We start from the raw sequence: 21,963 nt of genomic DNA, 5'->3' as shown, positions 1-21,963 counted from the left end.
GGTAAAAAGAAACTGCTCAAATTAGAAACTGTTTTTTGGAAATCTGGTGTAATCTGCTAGGGTGGTATTGATTTTAGTGGTATTGCCTATGGATCACTATGGCAACCCATGATATGGTAGTGTGTTGGCTTCCCATGTATTTTTTTTAGCTCTTTTTAAGTCAACAGTCTTTCAAGCAATTTCCCCTTACAATCAGTGGATCATAGAAACTTTTTTTTTTGGTTATTTATTTGTTTTATTTTTTGCAAACGGGAGGCATTGCTGAGTTAACAGGGCTCCACAGTGCAGCACTGCAAAACCCTGACACATCATCTCATCCCTCCAGCTTCTTTCCACTACCATGCTACAAGGTCATTGTGTGACCTTCAGCATGACCTTCCCGCGACCTCAAGACATGGACCTTGGAACTATGTGCTTTGTCTCCTACACTTCTTATACGCTGACAGTATCAGGCCCATAGCATTATTAATAGATCATTCTGTGCAAGTTCCGCTAAGGAAGTGTCTGCACCAAGGGCTGGATGGATTGGGGGGGGGGTGGGGTTGATCCCCTTGCGCCCCTTCCCCAGATTCCCAGTCGCTCGGCACTCGGGCTCCCCCTCGCGGCGAGCGGAGGCGGCAGCACGGCGGCTCACGTGACCGTGACAGGCGCTCTCCGTCCAGGCAGCAGCAGCAGCAATCGCCGCCGCCGCCCGAGCCCCGCCAGCCCCCCGGCACGAGCTTAAGCGGCTGCGGCCGGCACCGTGTGCAAGCGGCGCTCCCCGGACGCCGGAGCGAGCGGGCATGGCGCGGTTGCAGTGACGGAGGAGCGGGAGAGCCGTCGGGAAATCAGTGCCGCTGCTGCTCCTCCCGATGCATTGCTAAGCGTCAGCCAGGAGCGCAGACAAAGAGCCGGAGCATGGCGGACCGCAGCCTGGAGAGCGTGCCCCTGCCGCTGGAGGTGAGAGCCCGGCTCGCGGAGCTGGAGCTGGAGCTGTCCGAAGGTAAAGCCTCCTTGTTCTTTTCGCTCGCCCACCCCATCCCCACTCCCACTCCCTGCCCCGGTTTGCAGCGCGCAGGGGAGGGGGGGATGGATTGGTCGCCACCCCACCCCCCCTCCTGTGCGCTAACAGTGACATTTTCCATAGGTTGATGCCCTTCCCATTTAATATTTGGGCACAGATGCGTTTCCGATGGCATCTCTTTTTTTTTTTTTTTTAATTGCAGCAGTAGTATTTATTCCCCCCCCCCGCCTTTTCCGGAAATAATGTACTTATCTGACATTGTTTTATAATGCCCCAGAAATGGAAACATAACATTTTTTATGTTCGAATTTTGCATCGAATTCAAAGCATCTTAGGCACTCTATTATTTGCATTTATTTTATTGTTTGACATGGATCTTGGTATGCATGTTTATTTTAATACATTTCTTCATGGCGTGCGGTGATTTTTTTTTCCCCCTTTCTCTTCTGCTCTTTCTTTCTTTATATTTTGTGTTTTATAATTTTCACCTCTTGTCACTGGGAGAAAGGGAGAGTGTGATTTGCCACGGTACGATGTTGCTTCTTTTTTTTTTTTCTGGTTGGTAGGATTATTTTTTTTTTTCGTTTTTTATTACTGGAAAGATGGAAAAATATTTAGGGCAGGGCTTTAGTGAGTTCTCCCAGAAGATGAAAAGATTGTGGCGAGAGAAAAAGATATTATTTAAGACATTTGGGAAACAATGAGAGAAAAAAAAAACCCTACAAACCTCCCAGCCCCCCGTTGCTGTGTATTTAGGGGCTGGGTTTGTTCATTATCTGTGCATAAAGGATCCGTTAAGCATAGTGGTTTTTAGGGCTTGATGTGATGCACATGGGTGTTTTTGTTGTTGTTGCTGCCTATAAAAGGGGATGAGGAGTGAGCTGGGATGGTTTTTGTCTTGAGATTAGATAGTGGCATTTAACGCTTTGGTGACTTCTGGTTTGCAAAACCGAGATTTAGCCCCCCCACCCCGGTAGGTACTGTATTAGTGTGAGCTCTTTATGCATTTGTTATACTATGGCGTGTGGACAGACGACTTTCCCTCACTAAAATTCCCATCCTGAGATGTGTTTAACTCACTTTGTCCGATTTTGCGGCTGGATCCCCCACCCCTTTTTTTTTTTGTTGGTGGTTTGTGGTCGTGGAGGTCATGTGCGTGGAAAAAAAATGTCATCCGTTTTCTGCCGAGGGCTGATGCAGGATTTCCCTCCCCTTTCTCTCGCTAAGTGTTTTTATCCTGCTGTTGAAGTTCAAGATACATTCAGGATGGAGATGGTCAGTAAGCCGCCCCCCCCCCCCCCATACGCCTTTAACGCGCCTAACATCTGAAATGCTGGTAGAAAGCAATCAGTGCTTAAACACCATTCATCCTCTCCCCACTCCCTCCCAACAATAGTCTCTCAAATTAGTGGCTGAAACAATCACAATATATTGTACCTTATTTATTTATTTATTTAGTAACGGTTTTCTAAGGGCTTCCAGCCAACAAGTAAAAATCAACTCTGACCAATTTCATCAGTGGGGGGAGGAGCTGTGTCTTGACTTTGTTTCCCATTTAACCCTTTCAGGGCAGGATTATGTGCATTAGCAGCCAGGGGCTTTAGTGGTGGGATTGTGCATTGTGAGACAGGCACAAGCTCATCTAGCTATCTTTCTCCTGTTTAAAATATGTATTCATCTCCCTCCCCACCCCAGCTTGGCATCATGTTTAAGAAAAAAAAAAATATGACAACGCTGAATTATTTTGTAGTAAATACAATGCCGGTGTAGAAATCCCGTGTGCTGTGGGTTCCTCTGAGTATAGAGCGTGATATGTGTGATCAAGGACTCCCTGCGAGATGCATTCCACTTAATATTATTGTTTTGGTATTTTTATAGTTCGTGAAACCAGGGCACTTTACAGTCTGGTACAATAGGACCCTATCCTAAAGTGTCCCCGGTTTGTAATGATTGGGATATGATTTTATGGATTTAATTACGTGCCTTTCCAGATCTGAGCTTCATTCCGGTACAGTAGGTGTTTCCGTGCCTCAGAATGATCACAATCCAAGTTTGTTACCTGAAGCAGTGGAATGTGAAGTGTCTTGCCCAAGGTCACAAGGAGCATCGGCGGGAGTTGAGTCCTGCCAGTCTGCTGCTCTAACCACCAGGCTACTCCTCCATGCCCTAGGTACCTGAAATATGGTATTCTCTGGATGTTTTACAGGTGCCGTGGGTTGAGTTACCAGCTGCATACTTGGGTGAAATGGAGGAATGCTGTCACAGCACACTAGTTATAGCCGAAAGTAAATACAGTGATGCTTAAGTACATGAGGAAATCCGGTGTCTCCTGATGATAATATGTGAATTTTGGGCTTTCTTCTGGGATTTTGGGAGAGAGGGGTATTTGCAGATCGGGAGGGCATTTGTCTGCCTTCCTCCTCCATATAATTTACTCCCAGAGTTCTGCCATTTCTCAGTTTGGTGGGGAAGGAACCAGAAAATCCAATATGAGAAAACATGGCCACATGTTGTGACTCATGAGAATAAGTCTAGAGAAACCATCCTAAAAAAAAAAAAAATATATATATATATCTGTGACAGGGCAGGCTGTGTGTTTGTCATGCCAGAGATCTGGTTTTCATTCCTGAGCCAGACTTTTGCTGCTTGGGTGGGCTGGGGCTAGGGATGTTGTGGGCCAGTGACCTCAGCCTCTGGAGAGAAGGGAGTCCTGGCTGTGGCACGGTGGCAGCACCTGATGGCCAGACATGGGGGGTGCTGGTTTAAGTATTACGGTTGAGCAGGGGTTTGTAAAAAAATGGAAGAAAATTCCTGGATGGTTGCAAAGGAATGGCTCAGTAGTTCAGTAGAGATTGGCTCTGAATGAATTAAAAGCTCGAAGGAGCATTAGAAAACTGCCAGTCCAGAGAAATAAAGTCCTAATGAGCTATTGCCATGAACTGTAGGGTTGTCAAACATGCCCTAGCAACAACTAACCAAAGAATCAATATCATAAAAGCAATTTGCATGTAGAAAGACATGACCAGGTGCACAGTGGGCTGAGGTATAGGAAGGTATTGCTTGATTTACATCAAAAAGGATTGCCTTGCAGTACTGAAAGGTTGGCACTTGGAATCAGGATTTTAGCATGGGGGGGGAGGGGACGCCTTAGTAACAGGATTGACCTTGACCCCAGTGGTGCATTGTGCAAGGGTGGGGTGTGTGTGTGTGTGTGGAGGAGGAATGGTGCCTTGCGCAGCCCGCTGGAGATCCACAGCGTGTCTGCATGCAGGACGAGTCCCTACGAAGCGCCACAGGGATGCTCTGTGTGGCCACATCAGCCATACAGCTCTAGTAAGCAGTAGGTGTTCAGGACCTGCAGGCCTTGCACGGCAAATGACAATTTAATTATTGCGAGATATGTAAATCTGAGCCAAGCACAGAACAGAGTTTTGGGCTGGCAGCTAGGATATAGCTAACTCTCCCTGTGCTGAGTCTGTGTTTTTTCATGAGCACGTTTTAGCCTGCGCTATAGAGGGAGGAGTAAGGTGGTGGCCACTGTTGTTTTATTGCATATTTCCTGACATTGTATAGGAATAGAGGTATCACAGAGAGTTGAATAGTAGGAATATTTGTTGAGGGGTTTTGTGGCTGGCAGAATTAGCATGCTGTGCATTCAGACATTTGGTTTTGAGCCAACTTTTGTGCTTTCAAAATTTAAAGTCCCACATGGTGTAGTTGCACGTGTGTTTAACCCAAAGTACAGCTAGGTGATGTGATTAGTGGATGGCTATGGAAATGCATTAATTGTATTGTGAAGTTATGCTTAACATGGTGGGCTGTTTTTTTTTTAAATTTATTTGCCACAAGTATGAAACGGAGCCCTCCTCCCCCCCCCTTTTGAAAAGTAAAGTTCAGTAGAGCCAAAATGGTGAAATGGAAGGTCCAACATCTTTACATTTTATGGTTTTTTGCGTTGCAATTGGTGTCTCTGCTGATGTTTTCTCAGGTCACCAAATGCTTCTAGAATAGATTTTGCGTGTGTTCATCGGGTGTGCATTTTAGTTAGAGCAAGCGAAAGCCTTCTGATTCGGCCTAAGAGTGCGTCGGGAAAGCACAAATGCAAGAAAACGTGGTAACTGAACAGATGTGTTCTCTGCTGAAATGTAGAAGGCAGATGTGATGTGCCCCTCCCCCACCTCTTGCCATCTCAAGTGCTTATAAATTGGAGCGTCCTGGCCAGAGGCACAGGAAGGATTAATTCTGAAGAGCTTTGGCCTTCCCTGTGGTTTCTAATACCTGAACTTGAAACCTGCCCATAATAGATGTTAATTCAGGATGGCAAAGGCTTTCTGGACTATCAGCGTTGCATGTTGCCTCCTAACTGCATCGACGTCCATTCTAGACCTCTTTATAACATAATCTGTGCAGGGTCCTGGGATCCAAATAGCCCTCAAGGGAGAGAGAGAGGTTGGAAACACACGCACTCGGTACTCGAGTTTGTTTTTCTTGTTGGCGGATGTGGTATGGCGAACAGAGAAAACCAGTTTCTTTCCCTGAAGTTAGTCAGATAGGATGCAACTTTGTCAGGCTGGCGTGAGATTTGCTTGTTCATTTGGATTCTGATTCTGAGACAGTGGCGAAGGTAAAAATAATGACTAAAGTTGTAATTTAACCTTAGCTTTTGTTTTACGGTGGTTTTTTCCACCTTGTCTCTTTTCTTTCCTAGTGTTCTTTGCTGCTACTTAGCGATACAGATCAAAATTGCATGCTCCACACTGAAAGGCTAGCTGTGATTATTTGGCACTGGTGGGAAACCCATAGTTTTATTGAAGCCGCCATATTACAGGGTTCAGAAGAATTTAACGTAAAACAGACTAATGTAAAACCCTGACTAAGGGCCAGATGTACTAAGCATTGTTACATTGTACACCGCCAGCCTTGATCTTCACAAATCCTTGTAATGAGGAGTTGCTCTGAGTGATAATGAGGATGCTGATGAGTAGTTCTGCCCGCCTTTGCTATTCAGAGGTGATATTTTGCATGACTTAACTTACAGTTGCTGCTTTTCAAACTCCCATTTGCCCTCCTTCACACTTCTGTTTTTTTTTTTTTTTTTCAAAATAACAACTCCTTTGAGGGAATGATCACCCATGCCATCATGTAACAGAGCCATTCATTGCCCTGGAGCAGATCAGCATAGTCGAAGTGCAGCGGATCAGTACAGCACATCAATAAAGCTACTTTTCTGAGACACATTGCCATGCTGGGTCAGGCTGTGGTCCATCGAGCATAGGCCCAGCATCCTGTCTCCAACGGTGACCAGTCCGGGTTGCAAGTAACTGGTAGATCCCATAAAGTAGATCTGATTCCTGTTAGTCAGTCTCAGAGATAGCAATATCTTTGGGCGAGCAGGGCTCTTAAAATCCGCCCCTTAGTATTTCACCCAAGCATTCCTGGAGAACTAAGGGCCGGAAGAATACAATGTCTTTATTGACATTGACCCCCTATCCCCTTCTGTACATAAGTTTCTGAATAGTTCGTTATTGCAATTTAATTAGACATGATCGTTCTTTGTAAGTTCCACTAAGCTCCTTTTTGTTACTTGTTTCAATGTAAGTCGCCCATGAGGCGACGGTTTTTATTTCCTTGTAAACCGATGTGATATGTATATTATACAGGAACATCGGTATATAAAAATTTAAAAAATAAAAAATCTTTATTTTGTCTACCTGACTAATATTGTGCTGCCGACTTTTTCTCCAGAAACTTGTCCCAGTCTCTCTTAAATCCCGCTGTGCTAGTTGCCTCGATCGTGTCCTCTGGTAACAGATTTTACAGCTTGATAGTGCGCTGAGTGAGAAAGTACTTTCTGTGACTTGTTTTGAATCTGCTGGTGGTTAGTTTCATGGAGTTTTAGCATTATTCGAAAGAGTAAATAATCATTCTTTATTTACCCGTTCCATCCCACTTATGATTTTATACATTTCTACCATTCCTCTCTGTCGTCTCTTTTTCCAAGCTGAAGAGCCCTAGCCTGCGTAGCCTCTCATCACAGGAGAGACGTTCCATCCCCTTTATCACTTTTGTTGCCCTCCTCTGCACCTTTTCTGGTTCCGCTATGTCTTTCTTGAGATGGGGTGACCAGGGCATCGTTCAACCAGTGGAAAGTAGACCCACATGATGAAAATAGGCAAGAACACACGAACCCTGGCAAGTTAGATGTAGAACAGTAGTTAGGTCGAGAGAGACTGTGAGAAAAAAATCTTGCCAGTGATGCAAAAACTAATAATGAAAACCTTTTCAAGTGTATTGGAAACAAAAAGTCTGTGAGGGAGTCACTTGGGCCCCTGTTTGAACCAAAGGGCAAAAAAGGTGCCCAGGGAGGACAAACAAATGGCAAAAAAAAATCCCCTGAATTCTTTTGCCTGTTTTTACTGAGGAGGCTGTTGGGAATGGTGCGTATTCTGAGCAACTATAACAAATATTCTGATTCACCACGATCAGACTTCAGGCATACGGGATACAGACATTTTCAGATATGCTTTTTATTTGTAGTTTCATTTCTCTTTGTATTCACAACCTGCTTGTTAGCAAACGATTCAGGTAATTTAGAGTCATTCACATCTGGGTGCTCTTTGTCTATGTCCGCCTGAGCTGCTTCAGCCCTTAAGCACAACCTCTCTACTGGGATATTGTAACTTCCCTGTTTTGCACGTATCATTGGAAGGGACATCCCTCAGAACCAGCAGCCTGGTTCCACCCTGGTTAAGGTGGAGCCCATACAGTCGGAATGAGCTCCCACTGTCCCAGTATGTTCCCCCAGTTCCTAACAAACCCTAAACCCCTCTTCTCTGCACCTTCATCTCATCCACGCATGGAGACTCCGGAGCTCTGCCTGCCTCTGGGGTCCTGCTCGTGGAACGGGGAGCATTTCTGAGAACGCAGCCCAGGAAATTCTGGATTTCAGTTCCCTATTGAAGAGCCTAAATCTGGCCTCCAGAACCTTCCTATGTCATTGGTACACATGTAACATAACAGTTGGCTCCTCCCCGGCCCTTTCGCACCAGGCAGGCAAGTTGCCAAGACTCCTCGTGCTCACCAGCCACCGAGCTGTCTCCATTCCTAGTGATTGAATTGCCAGCTACAATAGCCATCCTACCCCTTCCTTCCTGGGCTCACGGCCCTGGGGACACATCCTTGGTGCGGGAAGGTGAAGCATCACCTTGATGGCTGGTTTTAGATACAGGATCATTTCCTGCCACACCAAGGTGATGCTCTCCTGCCAGGTGACCTTGATCCTCCAGAGTAGAAGAAGGGCTGCTTGACTGGGGTTGGGAGCACTCTGATGTGTTCCTGAAGGTTGCACTTCCTTCGGCATCATTATTTTATTGAGTTGCTAAAGTCAGCATGACTCTCCCTATCTAAGGGATTTTAAATTTGACTGGGGTTTCTAAATTCTTTATTTGGTGTCTTTTAAAGTCTAAGGTTTGTAAATTGATAACTAGGTGACTTACATAACGTTTTGAATGGCCAACAACAACAACAGTAAAATTAGTCCATTACTAAAATCAGGGTTAATTGTATGAAATTCAAAATCGCTAATTGACTCTTATTTTCAGGATTTTCCTCCTAACTTGGGGAGGGGGGGGGGTGAAGGGGAGGGGGGGAATCTATATAACAAAAAAAAGTGATGGGTGGGTGGGAATCAAACAAACTAGTGACCAGGAACCCGAACTTTCACTTTTTCAGATCAAGTAAGTGACCTTTGCAAACTGGCAACTCTGTACACTTGCAAACAAACACTAATCTGTACCAGCTCACAAAATTAATCCAAAGTCTGTTATCCTTAAACCAGTGCTTGACCCAGGCACCCCAAATTATGAAAAATGCTGTGTGGCATACCAGTCTCCATGGAACAGGTAGTGAGGATATGAAAAGGACTTATATGGCCCACAGAACTAGAGAAGCACTGAAAGCCCCACCAGCTTCACTTTTGGATTGAAAAACAAAGGGGTGAAGAGACCAACGGACCAAATGTACCGGTGCAGGAGAAGGGAGAAGTCGGTGCAGTGTGGGCAGCCGGCTCCGTTGGTTATCTTGGCCGCCAGAGCTACTTCACCTCTTCTGCTCCCGACGCGCGCAAAGGGAGTCGCATCTAGTGCTCAGTGCAAGCTCTCCCCATCTTGCACGGCCGGGGGGACAAGCAAAGAGGCTGGGGGAGGTGAGGAGGTGCTGTGCGCGCTGCCCGTCGCCAGGACCAGCAGGCATGATCACACATGCTGTCAGAAAGGGGTGCCTACAGGCTTTTAGTAGCCGCTCCTGGTGCCTCTTGTTGCTGCATGGTGCTGCAAGCCGAGCCCAGGTGCTGGCCTGAATCTGAGCAGCGGGCGCTGGTGACTTCTCTGCCGCACACCTGAGCAGGTATGAAGACGCACTGGTTGAGGGAAACACTGCCCTAAACGCATACAACTTTTAACACTTGTAAACAATACTAGCCTCAAAAACTAACACACAGTGTACACAGCCAGTAATAGTTTAACCCTTTTAAGAAATGTATTTTTTCAGGATTTGCGCGTTCATTCCCAGCAAGTCCAGCTTGCCTTCCTGGTGCTGGGAGTTTTGTGACACTGGTAATGTTGAATGATTGCTTAACCCAGGGCTTCCCAAACCTGTCCTGGGGACCCCACAGCCAGTCGGGTTTTCAGGAAATCCACGTGAATATGCAGATTTATCTCATGCATATTCATGTGGATTTCCTGAAAACCCGACTGGCTGTGAGGTCCCCAGGACAGGTTTGGGAAGCCCTGGGTTAACCAGTACTTGTTTTGGGCTTAGCCTGATGACAGCTTCTTGGAAGCTTGTCTGTAATGCAGAAAGAAACTGCCTTTGTTTTTTTTGTTTTTTTTTGCTTTAATTATTTTTAATTTTGTGACTCTTTGCATTTAAAAATTAATTTAAAAAAATGACCACAGTATGCACATTGGAGTAAGTGATTAATGCTGGCAGGCATAGCAAAATATACAACTACCTAGCCTTGGATATTCTGTTTTTAGTAAGTCAGTACTCGTAGTACACTTGTGAGAGAGCAGTTCCTTTGTGAAGTTCTCTATTTGAGCTTTTGTTGCCCTTGGCATTCTTTGTTGGGTTTTTTTTTTTTTCACATTCTCTTTGGGGACTGCCTGTGCCTTTTGTGTGTGTGGGTTTTTTTTTTTTTTTTTAAGATACTAAAGTACAGTATTGCCATAGTGAGAGCACAAAAAGTGGTTATTAAAGGCTGCGACCGAAGCATTTAATGGTTTAATCTGGTCTGGCTGTTGGTAGATCAAGCAAAAAAGAAACTGGCTGTTTCTTGGTGTTACCCTGTAGTTGTACTTGTGGCCTCAAAATGTAAAAAGCATTCTGTCCAGCCCCAGGCAACTGAGAGCATTTTGTGGTCTTTAATGGATACTCATCACTTTTATTATTCATTCAGTACTAAGGGTAATCACCTGCTTATTCATAAACAGTGACATAAGAAGATAAGGCTTGCCATACCGGATCAGACCAAGGGTCCATCAAGCTCAGTATCTTGTTTCCAATCCAGGTCACGAGTACCTGGCAGGATCTCAAGGGGTAGATAGATTCCAAGCTGCTTATCCCAAGAATAAACAGTGGATTTCTGCAACTCTACCTTAACAATGGTTAATGGACTTTTCCTCCAGGAACTTGTCCAAACCTCTTTTTAAATGCAGCTACACTAATAGCTTTCACCACATCCTCTGGCAACAAATTTTAGAGCTTAATTATGCGTTGAGTAAAAAAAAATATTTTCTCTTATTAGTGACATTGGTAGACTCCTCCCTGACTCTCTTACCGCATGCACAGTGTCATTCTGCGCAGGACAATTGCGGGACTCCCTTTTATGTGTTTTTTTTTCTGAACTGCTCTTTTTACCCCCTTCTTTCAAAATAAGAAATACAGTTTCATACCTAATTGAACTTATAACACAAATGTCGGCTCTGATCAGTCGCGCAGGCTATTTTGTCATTTCATGCACTTTGCCTCAGTCCATGCAACCTTCTCACTTTGTATGAATCATAGCATTAGTTGAAAAAGGAAAAAAAAAAAAAGTTAAATCAATGTGGCCTGCCATGCTGTGTGCAGTCGTTTATCAGTTCCAACTCTGCCAGCTATTCCTTAACTGCAGTTGCTATAGTAACTTTTAATTTTGCAGTAACAATTGAAGGCATTTTATGACCTTTCTTCCTCTGTTTCAGGAGTGTCAAAGCCATCACTCCTGCTTCTGACCCTGCGTTCTGCTGGCACTTGGATCCCCGGCATGTGGTCCGAATCAAAAAAAAAAAAAAAAAAGGACCATAAGGGGCTGAAGACTCTTACTGCGCTGCTCAGTTGTGTATCCGTGCCAGTTCTCGTTCTGACTGAGCGAGGGAGCCTCCTCATGCGGGTGGAAAGTTCGGGGTTATCTGGACTTCCGCCCTCTGATAATATTTTTATCTTCTTTCAGACTGCTGCTTTAACTTTTGCCTCCAGATAGATTCTGCGCGTTGCAGAGCGGCACCGTTGAAACATTATTTAACTGATTAGCTTCTGTCTGTAAAGACGTAAAGTTCCCCCTCCCCGTTTCTTACTTTCAATTTTTGTTTTCCTTTTTAATTTACATTTTAGGGCCTGATTTACTAAAGCTTCTCCCGCCTGCCCCCTCCCATCGGCCCAGAAGGGGTGAAAAGCCTTAGCAAATTCAGGCCCTTCGTCATTTTTTTCTTGTTAACCTGTGCTTTCCCTCATGGTCGTCGTCCTTTTTAAAATGTTTTATATTCATTTGTAGCATAGACCTCATTCAGTCCCAAGAAAAGGCTGCGGTTGTTTCGCTCCCCGAGTGTGTAAAATTCTGGAAAGCTTGTGGAATCTGGTATCGTTTATGAGCATGTGCAGCCCCTGGGCAGACGTCATCCGAAAATAACTCCCTCCCACTTACCCCTTCACCATCCATTCCCAGTCTACTCCGCCCGTTACATAGCGCCATGTTCCAGTATCTGCGCCCGTCCCGGAGAAAAAGGGATTGTTTCCAGCATGCGAGACGTTCTTATTGAGCAAGGATGATAATAATAATTGAAAAGGTTGTTTTTTAGATGAGAGTTTGAGACTAGAGGTACTGACACCTGAAGGACGGACTTATTTGATTTTAAAAGCTAGTGTACGCTATCTTTGCCTCTCTGGATGTTTCATATCCTGGTTAAAAAAAAAAAAAAAAAGATGCCGATGTAATGGGGTATGCTAAACTTGGTGTGCGTTTTTGTATGCTAATTTACGCACAATTTAATCAGGATTTAATTGTTAAAAATGTGCGCAAAAATTAGTGCACCTCCATGCTAATCCCATTTAAATGTAGGGATTAGCTATTACTCCCCAGTGCAGTGTGGCGTAATTACTGCAGATCTCTAAGGGTTTATATCTTAGTTATTTATTTACTGTTTCATACTAAGAACAAGGACTTCTTTGATTTGTCAGTATTTAAAGTAATTATTAAGAGCTTTATCAATTGAACATAATTGGTTGGGTATTACATACACATATATATAGTATTTGCTTTAGTGATTTAAGACAGATGCACTTTTCACAGCTTCTGAAGTTGCACAACAGACCAAAAGTCGGCACTGATTTGTTAATTCACAAACATTATAGGCTAGCTAACCCCCGATTACTTAGGATCTAACTCTCTGAACTTCTTAATATATCTAGGCATCAAAATTTAGTTCTCTTACCAGACAAGTAAATAGCCAATGATTGACACGCCGTGCAATTTCTCTCGCTTTCTGTTGGTAAAATAGCCTCTGTGCTGGTCAGCAAGCAGGAGATTTTAGCTCAAGTGCAGTGATTTCAAAGTTCACCTCTGTAGGGTGGTCACAGGAGATCAGCAGAGATGCAGCAGCTTCTACGTAAAATTCTCAGTAATGTTGATGCCGTCCTTCATGGTGTCGGCGGTACCTGATGGCGGGCTTATCTCACCTGGCTTATCTAGCAGTCAAGTTGACATAGTCAATGCATATGGTTCCTCCGTTTGGAAGCTCTTTTTTTTTTTTTTGTTTTGGGAGAAGTTGAGTTCAGCTTTGCAGAGAAATGTCTTCCTGTCTCAGGAATGCTTAAAGCTAAGTGATGTCCAGTTTCAGGCAAGGCTGGTGACACTGCCTTATAAGGCTTTATAATCTAGGCAAATGTTTTTCAGCGCATATGTCTGCGCTTCTTGGTTCTGTCACATATGGAAGTATAGGCGTAATGCTTTTCTGTGGCTAGGGTTGGTGTATGGTGCTATGCTAGCACGGTCCTGGACTTGGAGTTCCTGGGTCCGAGGTGGACCACTGAACCTGGGAATCTCAGGTCCGGGACCGTGCTGGCATTGTAACACTATAGTAGCACTGTATAGGTAACACTAGCCCCAGAATTATGAGTTAAATTTGCTATACCTCTAACCCAGGAATTCAATTTTCAAGCCAAAATAACCAGGCTGAGCACGGAGTCCAAGACTCCTGTATTAGAGGGACTCTTCCCAAGGACCAGAGAGACCCCCCCCCTGCTGACCTGCCTACCTATCCCTAGAGTGATCTCAGTTGAACCCCTGCCATTTTTTTAAATGGCTGGCAGGGAGGATAGGAGGAGGCATTCTACGGATTAGTGGGAGACTGTAGAGTGGGTGGGGGGTTGGGCGTGGGGTTGGTTTAGTGAGGGGGTGGGAGTTGGGGGGCTTTCTGGTCCCAGGGCAGAGTCTCTGGCTCGGGCTGGAATAGACGCCCTCCGGTTTTTTGAAGTTACAAATGGTAGTGGAGTGGAGGCATAGCCTAGTGGTGGGAGCAGCAGGCTGAGAACCAGGGAAACCAGGGTTCAAATCCTGCTTCTCTCACAGATGCTCCTTGTGACCTTTGGCAAGTCACTTCACTCTCCATTGCCTCAAGTGCAACTTAGATTGTCTACTTGAGCCAGGGGAATAACTACAGTACCTGAATTGTAACTCATCTTCAGCTCAGATTTGGAAAAGGTAAGTAATTAAATCTAAAGTTGGTGCACTTTTAACTTTACTATAGTTTTTAGTGCACCTGGCCAATGAAAAAGGTGTGGTAAACTTAGCATACCTTTTTACTCCAATTTTAGTGCATGTTTTGCTTTGGCACACTTCCTTTTTTTTTTATACATTTAATCCCTGATGCATTTGTATTTGCCTACCATTTGCTTACTGCCTTGGCAATTAACTCCATTTTGTTTTTAGCGTGCAAGTTAAAAAAAAATGTGCATTTAAATTTTAGTGTACCTTTTTGCATATTTCTATTACATAGGCCTCACTGTATCTAGTCAATGCTCTGGCAAACCAAGTCAAATACTTAGATCTTGCTAGCTTTTGCCACTGATCCCAGATTTTCTGAAATGTTGCTATCTTGTCATTAGGTCTGGCTATAGTTCTTTTATAAGGATGCAACCTAAGAGAGTAGATCAGTCCAGCCTTAATGTTCCCTGATTTCCAGTTCCTTGAAATGGTTCTTTGAGCTGGTGGCAAAGCAGTCAAGGGCTTCACTCACATTCCATTGGCTTTTTTTTTCCCCTAGAAATCTTTTTTCTTTTTATTGAAAGCTTCTCCTGGTGGTGGGGAGTCTCCATCAAATGACTTACGAGGAGAGGTTGAAGAACCTAAATATGTATACGCTGGAGGAGAGGAGGTACAGGGGAGAAATGATACAGACTTTCAGACACCTGAAAGGTTTAATGATGCACAATCAGCGACAAACCTTTTCCGCTGGAAAGAAATCAGTAGAACTAGAGGTCACGAAATGAAACTCCAGGGAAGACGACTCAGAACCAAGGTCAGGAAATATTCCTTCCCGGAGAGGGTGGTGGATGGCTGGAAAAGCCTTCCGGAGGAGGAGGTAAAGACAAAAACGGTGAAAGATTTCAAAGGGGCATGGGATAAACTCTCTGGATCCCTAAGGACTAAAAGATGGAAATGAAGAAGGAAGTACATGGGGGTAACTTGCTGGTATGGCGGTTACTACCCTTAACCAATAAGCCTTCATACTGTTGATACAACTCCAGTATTGCTCTCTGCTCCAGTATTACTCTCTGCTTTAATGGTGGGGTGGGGGGAAGAGGAATCAGAATCAGATAGCAACCAACAAGGACACTGAATTTTAAGGTCTGAGAAAACAAATAAGGAGGGGGTAATGTGCTGATGCGGCTGCTACTCCCTTTAACCAATAAACCTGATACCTTTGATGCTACCACAAGCTTGCTGGGCAGACTGGATGGACCGTTTGCTCCTTTTCTGCCGTCATTGCTGTGTTTCTGGTCATCTTCGTAGCGAGTGCTGTGCCTGGGTTTGCTTTCTGGGCCAGGCTTCTCCTCTCCAGGCTGGTTGTCTGGGGATGCTGTGTTTGGTTGGTGTTCACACAGGGAGTCCTAGCCTTCGCTCAGTACTGACACCTAGACTCGGGGTCTCCATTCACAGGTTTTCTGGAGGGAGCCATGATTTTATGAGCCCCGACTGAGGACTTTCACTGGGCTGACTGGGCTGAGTTGGGAGGGGCTTCTAAAAAAAAATAAAAATAGGTGTCAGACCCCCCCAGGTAGTTGCAAATGAAGGCTCCTGGTGACGGATCCTGTTTTGGTTCTGATTGAGCTGAAAGGACAAAGCAATAGGAGGAAACTGCAGGGCCAAAAGTATCACAGTCATTAGTACTGATTTCTGAGAAGGAGCAAAGGAAGAGAATGGATGGCCCCGCCAGGGTGAGGGCTGTTCCTCTCCGGTCAGAGCAATCATTGATGTTTTCAGAAGCAAAAAAAACTATTAGTTTGGAGCCTGAGGTTGGTGGTAGCATTAAAAGCAGGGTGTAAGAAATGGGGTTTTCTGGAGTGGAGGAATAACTCTGTGATTAGAGCCGGCAGTCTGAGAACCAAGGAAAATCCAGGCTTCAAATGCTGCTTCTCCCACTCGCACTGCTTGTGACCTTGGGGTCAGGGACAAACTTGGGGCCTCATTTACTAAGCATTTTTTTCCCGTGGACACAGACCGGGAGAAAAGCCTTAGTAAGTCAGGTCCTTTAGATTGTAAGCCCCCTGGGGCCCAGGATCTTAACAGCTTTACTTGAATTTGAAAATTGCCTAAGCTTGGATTTGGAAAGGCAACTAATTTTGATCCAAATCCGTGATTATGAAACTTTTTTTTTTTATTTTTTTATTATGCCGACAAGTATTGGAAACCCAAAGTGGAGCAAGCCTGAATCTGATTGCACGGATATTGGATAGAATTAAAAAAAAATAAAATAAAATAAAGACCAACGTGTGAGAATAAATAACATTTGCATTTTGTGTGATCTGTCTCCAGTGGCACTCGTATTTTCTTCTGGAGCCTCACTGTAGTCTAGTTAAAAAGTGGAATACGATGGCTTTGAGTATGTCGAGTGTGGGTAACAAAAGTATTAATACTCGCTTCACCAAGGAGCTTGTTGGCCCAGCAGTGCCTGGTTGATGTGTAGAATAATGTGATGGTAGAGAAACCTGGCTTTAGCAGTGAGTCCGATGAGACTCTACACTATGTAAATCTTATAGAAGGTCGGAGGGGGGGGGGTTTGGTGCTGGAGGTGAAAGAACAGCAGATAAAAACTGAGATGTAAGTAGGCGGGGGTGCAGTCGCTTTCATGAGTTGACCAAATAGTTGTGGTTAGATCTGGTTGCGGTAATTGTACTGGCTCGGCTCACGTTATTGCTGAGCGTCCAGCAGACCGGGAAGTTAATAGAAGAATGCAGCTGAGATGCTCTTGGTGTCTGTGGCACAAAGTGATGTAATTCTGCAGCATAAAGTCTGAGGGTTTTTCTATTCAAGCGTCACCTTTTCTGCAGTACAGTCCTTTTTGTTCTATTTGTGAATGCCTGCATGTGTAATGCAAGCATTTAATGAGTCTTGCTGTCAAGAATTAGGCATTCTTATACGACATGAATTTAATTCTATCTCCGGCGCTGGATTTTTGACATGAAGTTTTTTTTTTTTGGTTTGTTTTTTTTTTTAACGTAAATGTCATGCCCAGGAGCCAGCCCAGAAAGATATGTTCTTCAAGATTTATCTCCTAGTTCCACGTTATGCTGTGATAGCCACTTTCTCTTGACCTACCCTTCTTCCAAGAGCGAGCCTGCTGCCTCCACGGCAAACCCAGCCCCCGTGGACAGCAGACTCATAATTGAATCTATGGTGCCACCGCACTGTGCTCTGGAGCGCAGGGGCAGACTCTTTGGCTGGTTTTTTTTGTGAAGTCCTCTGAGAGACATCAGCTGTGGTGTCTCATGTCATGTATGTCAACTGATGACTTGTAATGGAAAATGATTTGGAAAATTCTCACGTGTGAGCTGTGTTCCACAATCCGTGGTTTCAGTTATAAGTGTAACTTGTTTAAAGGGACATTGTTAGGGTTAGTAAAACAGGATTGACTCGCGTTTGTTTCCAGCTGTGGAGCGATTAAATTTGCTGAAGCTACAAAATTAGTCAAAGGTGTTAAATCACAGTAGAGTTGTGAGACATTGCCGGAGGGCTTAGTGCGACTGGGCATCCAAATGGCAGATGACATTTAGGGGTAGATTTTAAAAAGCATACGTGCGGTGAGGTGCGTATGTCTAGGGGCTTCGAAATAGGGGAGGGGCGTGGTGGGGCCAGAAGCCTCTGGCACAGCAGCCATTTGCCGCTGTGTCGGAGGATCGCATGGAGGCAGGCGCAAAGGGTAAAATAAAGGTGGGGGGTGGGGTTTAGGATAGAGCTAGGAGGCGGGAGGGTTAGGGGAAGGGAGCTTAGGTTAGGGGGTTTGGAAGTTCCCTCCGAGGGACAAGTGCAATGTGATGCATGTAGGGATGAGCAACCCAAATTATAGCTACAGAATGCATGGTTCCACTTTGGGAATCACCACCCAGGAAACGGATCTAGTTGTTAGCGTGGATAATATGTTGAAATCCTCTGCTCACTGTGTGGCCGATAGAATGCTAGGGATTATTAGGAAAGGAATGGAGAGTAAAAAAGAGGGTGTCATAATGCCTCTGAATCGCTCGATGACCAGAGCACACCTTGGAGTATTGTGTGCAATTCTGGTTACCGCATCTCAAAAAAGATATAGTGGAATTGGAAAAGGTGCGGAGAAGGACAACCAAAATGATAAAGGGGATGGAACGATTCCCCCAGGAGGAAAGGCTAAAGAGGTTAGGACTCTTCAGCTTGGAGAAGAGACGGCTGAAGAGAGATGTGATAGAGGTCTATGAAATAATGAGCAGTATGGAATGGGTAAACGCAAATAGGTGGTTTACTCTTTCAAAATGTACAAAAACTAGGGGGACACAATCAAGTTACTAGGTAATACATTTAAGATAAATAGAACATTTTTTTAAATTAATGCACAATTAGACTCCATAATTTGTTGCTGGAGAATGTGATACAAAATGTTAGTATAGCTGGGTTTAAGAAAGATTTGGACAAGATCCTGGAAGAAAAATTCAAAGCTTGGGGAAGTCCACTGTTTTTTTCCCTGGGATAAGCAGCATGGAATCTGTTATCCTTTGGGATCCTCTATGTACTTGTGACCTGGATTGGCCACTGTTGGAAACAGGATGCTGGGCTTCATGGACCATGGAAAATCTTGTGTTACCAGGAAAGTGGTTCAATAGCATGCCTTAATCCTGTTGCATCAATTTGCATATTTTGCTGCAGAGCAGAGTTAAATGAAAGTAATGCAAGAGATTCAGGCAGAGACATTAATACATTTTTGTATCATTTTGCTCTGGGGGTAAATTCCTGACAGAGGATTGTATAAGAGAGTAGACAATCAGATGGTCTAGTGGACTGTGGGTAAAAAAAAATATTTAGCAAGGGCGACCAAATCCTCTCTGTGGCATCTCTGATGTGTGTTTTTGTCAAGACCTGCAATGACTGCAGACGACTCCAATAACTGTGGTTCCAGCTGATCTGATTTTTATTTGCAGGCTGCTCTAGAGACCCAGTTTGAGTGCCCACAGGCTTTAAGGAGGATCTGTGCTGAGCATAGTGGGTGCCACTTCAGCAGGCCATTTCACAGATTCCTCCTCCTTGAAGCCTTTTCTTCACGTATGAGTCTAATTTCTAGCTTTGGGGGTCACAGATTTCAATTAAATAAGACAAACCATTGATCCGTTGTACTCTGACTTTAGATATTGTACTGAAAGTAAGAGTTTTAAAGCATTTGGCTTCTCTCTGGCTTACCCAAGGTCAGGATCTTCAGCCTCATTCTCCTCCTTTCTTTGAATGTACCACTCCGTCTATTCTCTCGGTTCTGGAGTTAGTGTATGAGAAAAGGGTTTCATGTTTTCCTTAGCGCGCACGCGTGTGTGTTTGCATGTGTTGAAAAGATCCCTTTTTACTCACTGTTTCCAAGGGTCCTCGCTAATTGGAAACCTTTCACTTGGAGGGTTCCATACTCCTCCAAGGAGCTCAGGGCTTCACTAGGAGATTTCTCTGTCTCGAGCTATGTGGGTTCTCTGTCTTTCAGCTCTACTCGGTGCAGTTGGGTCCATGCGCTGCCTTGCAAGCTGAATTCCAGCTCTAGTCTGACATTCACCCTCCTGGACTGGAGCATGCCCACGCTGTTCTGAGACCATCACCAGGGCCCCAAGTGCTTTCTGGGATCTACCATGTGGCGGAGATTCCTTTTATCTTCAGAAAATGCGTAAAGAGCCATTTTGCGGTTTACAGTGTTGAGAGCACTTTGTAAGCTTTTTCTTTTTATTTGTGCCATCTTCATGGTGCACATAAAAGATCTGCAAAGTGAAGCAACAGGATGATTGATGCACTCCAGTCACACTCTGCAGCTATAAATTGATATGTGCCAAGGCCCAAATTCCATCAAAGAAAGGAAAATATTTTGAAACATTAGGCATCAACTCAAATTTTAAGGAATTAGGGAATTTGTTCTTCCTGTATTTAGCTTTTCAAATGTATCCTTTATCTGCTTTTTTTTTTTCTTTTAGCTTGCTTTTTTTTATATATATAACTTTTTTTTTTTTTTTTGCTTTTCTCTCCATGCTTTATTTTTTTTCTCATCTTTGTGAATCCCCTTCCATCACCAGCCTTTTCTCTTAAATCCAGCTGCTTTAGGCACCTGGGCGGGGATGATTCCATCTTTAAATATATATAACAGAACAGAGTAAAAAGTAATTAAATTGCAAAATAATATAAATGTATCTGTCCAATATATGAAGATCCTTCCTCTCCCCCCAAGTCCCCCATTTTTAACAAGCCCTAGGGGTAGTAGTTCTTTACGTGAAGATCATATCATAGCATCAACCCATTTAGTGTTGAAACCTCCAATAAAATATGATAAAATTGATGAGCAAACTCAATATAGAAGAGATTCATTATTTATTTGTATCTGTCTAATTTACAGTGATTGCCCTAATTTGAATGGTTATGAGCTCTGTGCAGAAAAGGGTAGCACTTCCTGCTGACCTGCTAAAATATGCCTGGCACTGCAGTGAGTAAAATCCGAGTGCTGGGCAGATTCGTGTAACGTGGTTTGTGGTGCTTTCGGTTCGTTTAATGCGTTCCTCTCTTACCGACCTGCCGGAGGAGGTTCCTGGGGGGGGATTTAGGGAGCTGGAGAGTTGCATGGCCCAATTAAACTTTCAAAGGGGAGCGGGAGAAGGACCGATCGCTGGACCTGCTGGCCGACTTCATTGAAAGGTAAGTCGTGGGGAGACATCTGGACCCAGACTGCCTGGCCCACTGGGCAGGTTCATTTTTGTGAGAAGGAGTGGTGGTCCAGCATTCTGGGGAGGTCAGAGAATTTATTTATTTCTAGCCTGGGGTTGCAATTAAATAGACCACACTTTTTCAATTTAGCACCTTTTTTTTTTTTTGTACTCCTGGTCTATTTCTGTGTCATTAGCTTATTGCGTCCTGCAGGGACTGTGGGTTTTAGTGCTTGCGTTAAATAAAACCCGCACTAAAATCTAATTTTGATTTTAGTGCAGCTTTTATGACGTCAGCTCCCTTATGAATAAAATAATACGTTCCAAAGCCTCATAGAATTAGAGTAATAACCCCTCTGAGGAGTTGTTGATTTATTTATTTATTTACTGTCACTTAAATGTGCTGTCAGTCAATGGCTCTTTGCTCATGCATCTTCCTTTCATATGTATAACCAATATCCTTTCCTGAATCCATTCCTAATGTGCAGCAAAGAGATCAAATATGTTGACATGTTGTTCCTTCTTAATTATTATAACCGTGATAATCCAGGGGGGCGGTATTGGTCATGTCCATCCGTGCGACTTGTCCATGACCCATTAGACATCAGAGGCCAGTCACCAGGATTGAGTGCTAAATGTTTATTTGACCAGGTATTTTTAGTTTCTTGGTGCATGGGTTCTGGCCATAATGTTTTTGTTTGGAATTTGTCATATTTTTTTGAACCTCCTTTGCGTTTTGAAATTGCAGCTTCATGTTGACTAAACTGACATGGTTGCCAGTTTTCAAACCTTGGGTAAATGACCCTGTTCTTTAACGCATCTCCTTCTCTGGGTTTGCTTGGCATTTTGCATTGCATTTATTTGTTGAATGTATAATACTTGCATGGAGTTCTGACAATGTTGGCAGTGCTGTCCCTGGTGGGTTGTATTTTTTTTTTTTTTAACTTAACTGCATCAGGGTGGAGTTAACCAAGTTGAAAGAACCTTGCAAAAACACTCTGAGCGCTAATGAAATAAATGAAATACAAATTGGAGTGAGAAAGAGAAGGAATAACAATTATTGTTTCTGTAAGTGACTGTCTCAAAGAATGCAAAAGCGCACTTGTTTCTTGATAGTGCCGTGTTAAGACCACACTGTTGGAGTGCCATGCCAGCCTGCTGACAAGCGGCAAGCATCTGCAGTGCCCTTGAAATCAGGTGCTGCTGCTGCCTGCCGACGGCTGCCATGTAATACAGGGTGGCAC

At 44.1% G+C, this 21,963-nt stretch overlaps 1 protein-coding gene across 3 annotated transcripts in view; it reads left to right on the top strand.

Moving 5' to 3' along the window:
- The first annotated feature begins 570 nt into the window (after window positions 1–570).
- DIP2C (disco interacting protein 2 homolog C) overlaps window positions 571–21,963 on the top strand; it is an 851,589-nt gene continuing 830,196 nt past the window's right edge. Inside the window, exon 1 of one of the 3 annotated variants that reach the window (XM_029588529.1) lies at window positions 571–982. In XM_029588529.1, the coding sequence (XP_029444389.1) occupies window positions 898–982 (85 nt within the window). In that variant the 5' untranslated portion in view covers window positions 571–897. The remainder of the gene's footprint in view (window positions 983–21,963) is intronic. The other 2 variants (XM_029588531.1, XM_029588527.1) reach the window with 2 other exon arrangements.

This window comes from Rhinatrema bivittatum, chromosome 2 (genome assembly GCF_901001135.1).
Source record: "Rhinatrema bivittatum chromosome 2, aRhiBiv1.1, whole genome shotgun sequence".
Classification (NCBI taxonomy): domain Eukaryota; kingdom Metazoa; phylum Chordata; class Amphibia; order Gymnophiona; family Rhinatrematidae; genus Rhinatrema; species Rhinatrema bivittatum.
The sequence above is the reverse complement of the archived record's forward strand: the minus strand, read 5'-3'. Positions and strand labels throughout refer to the sequence as shown.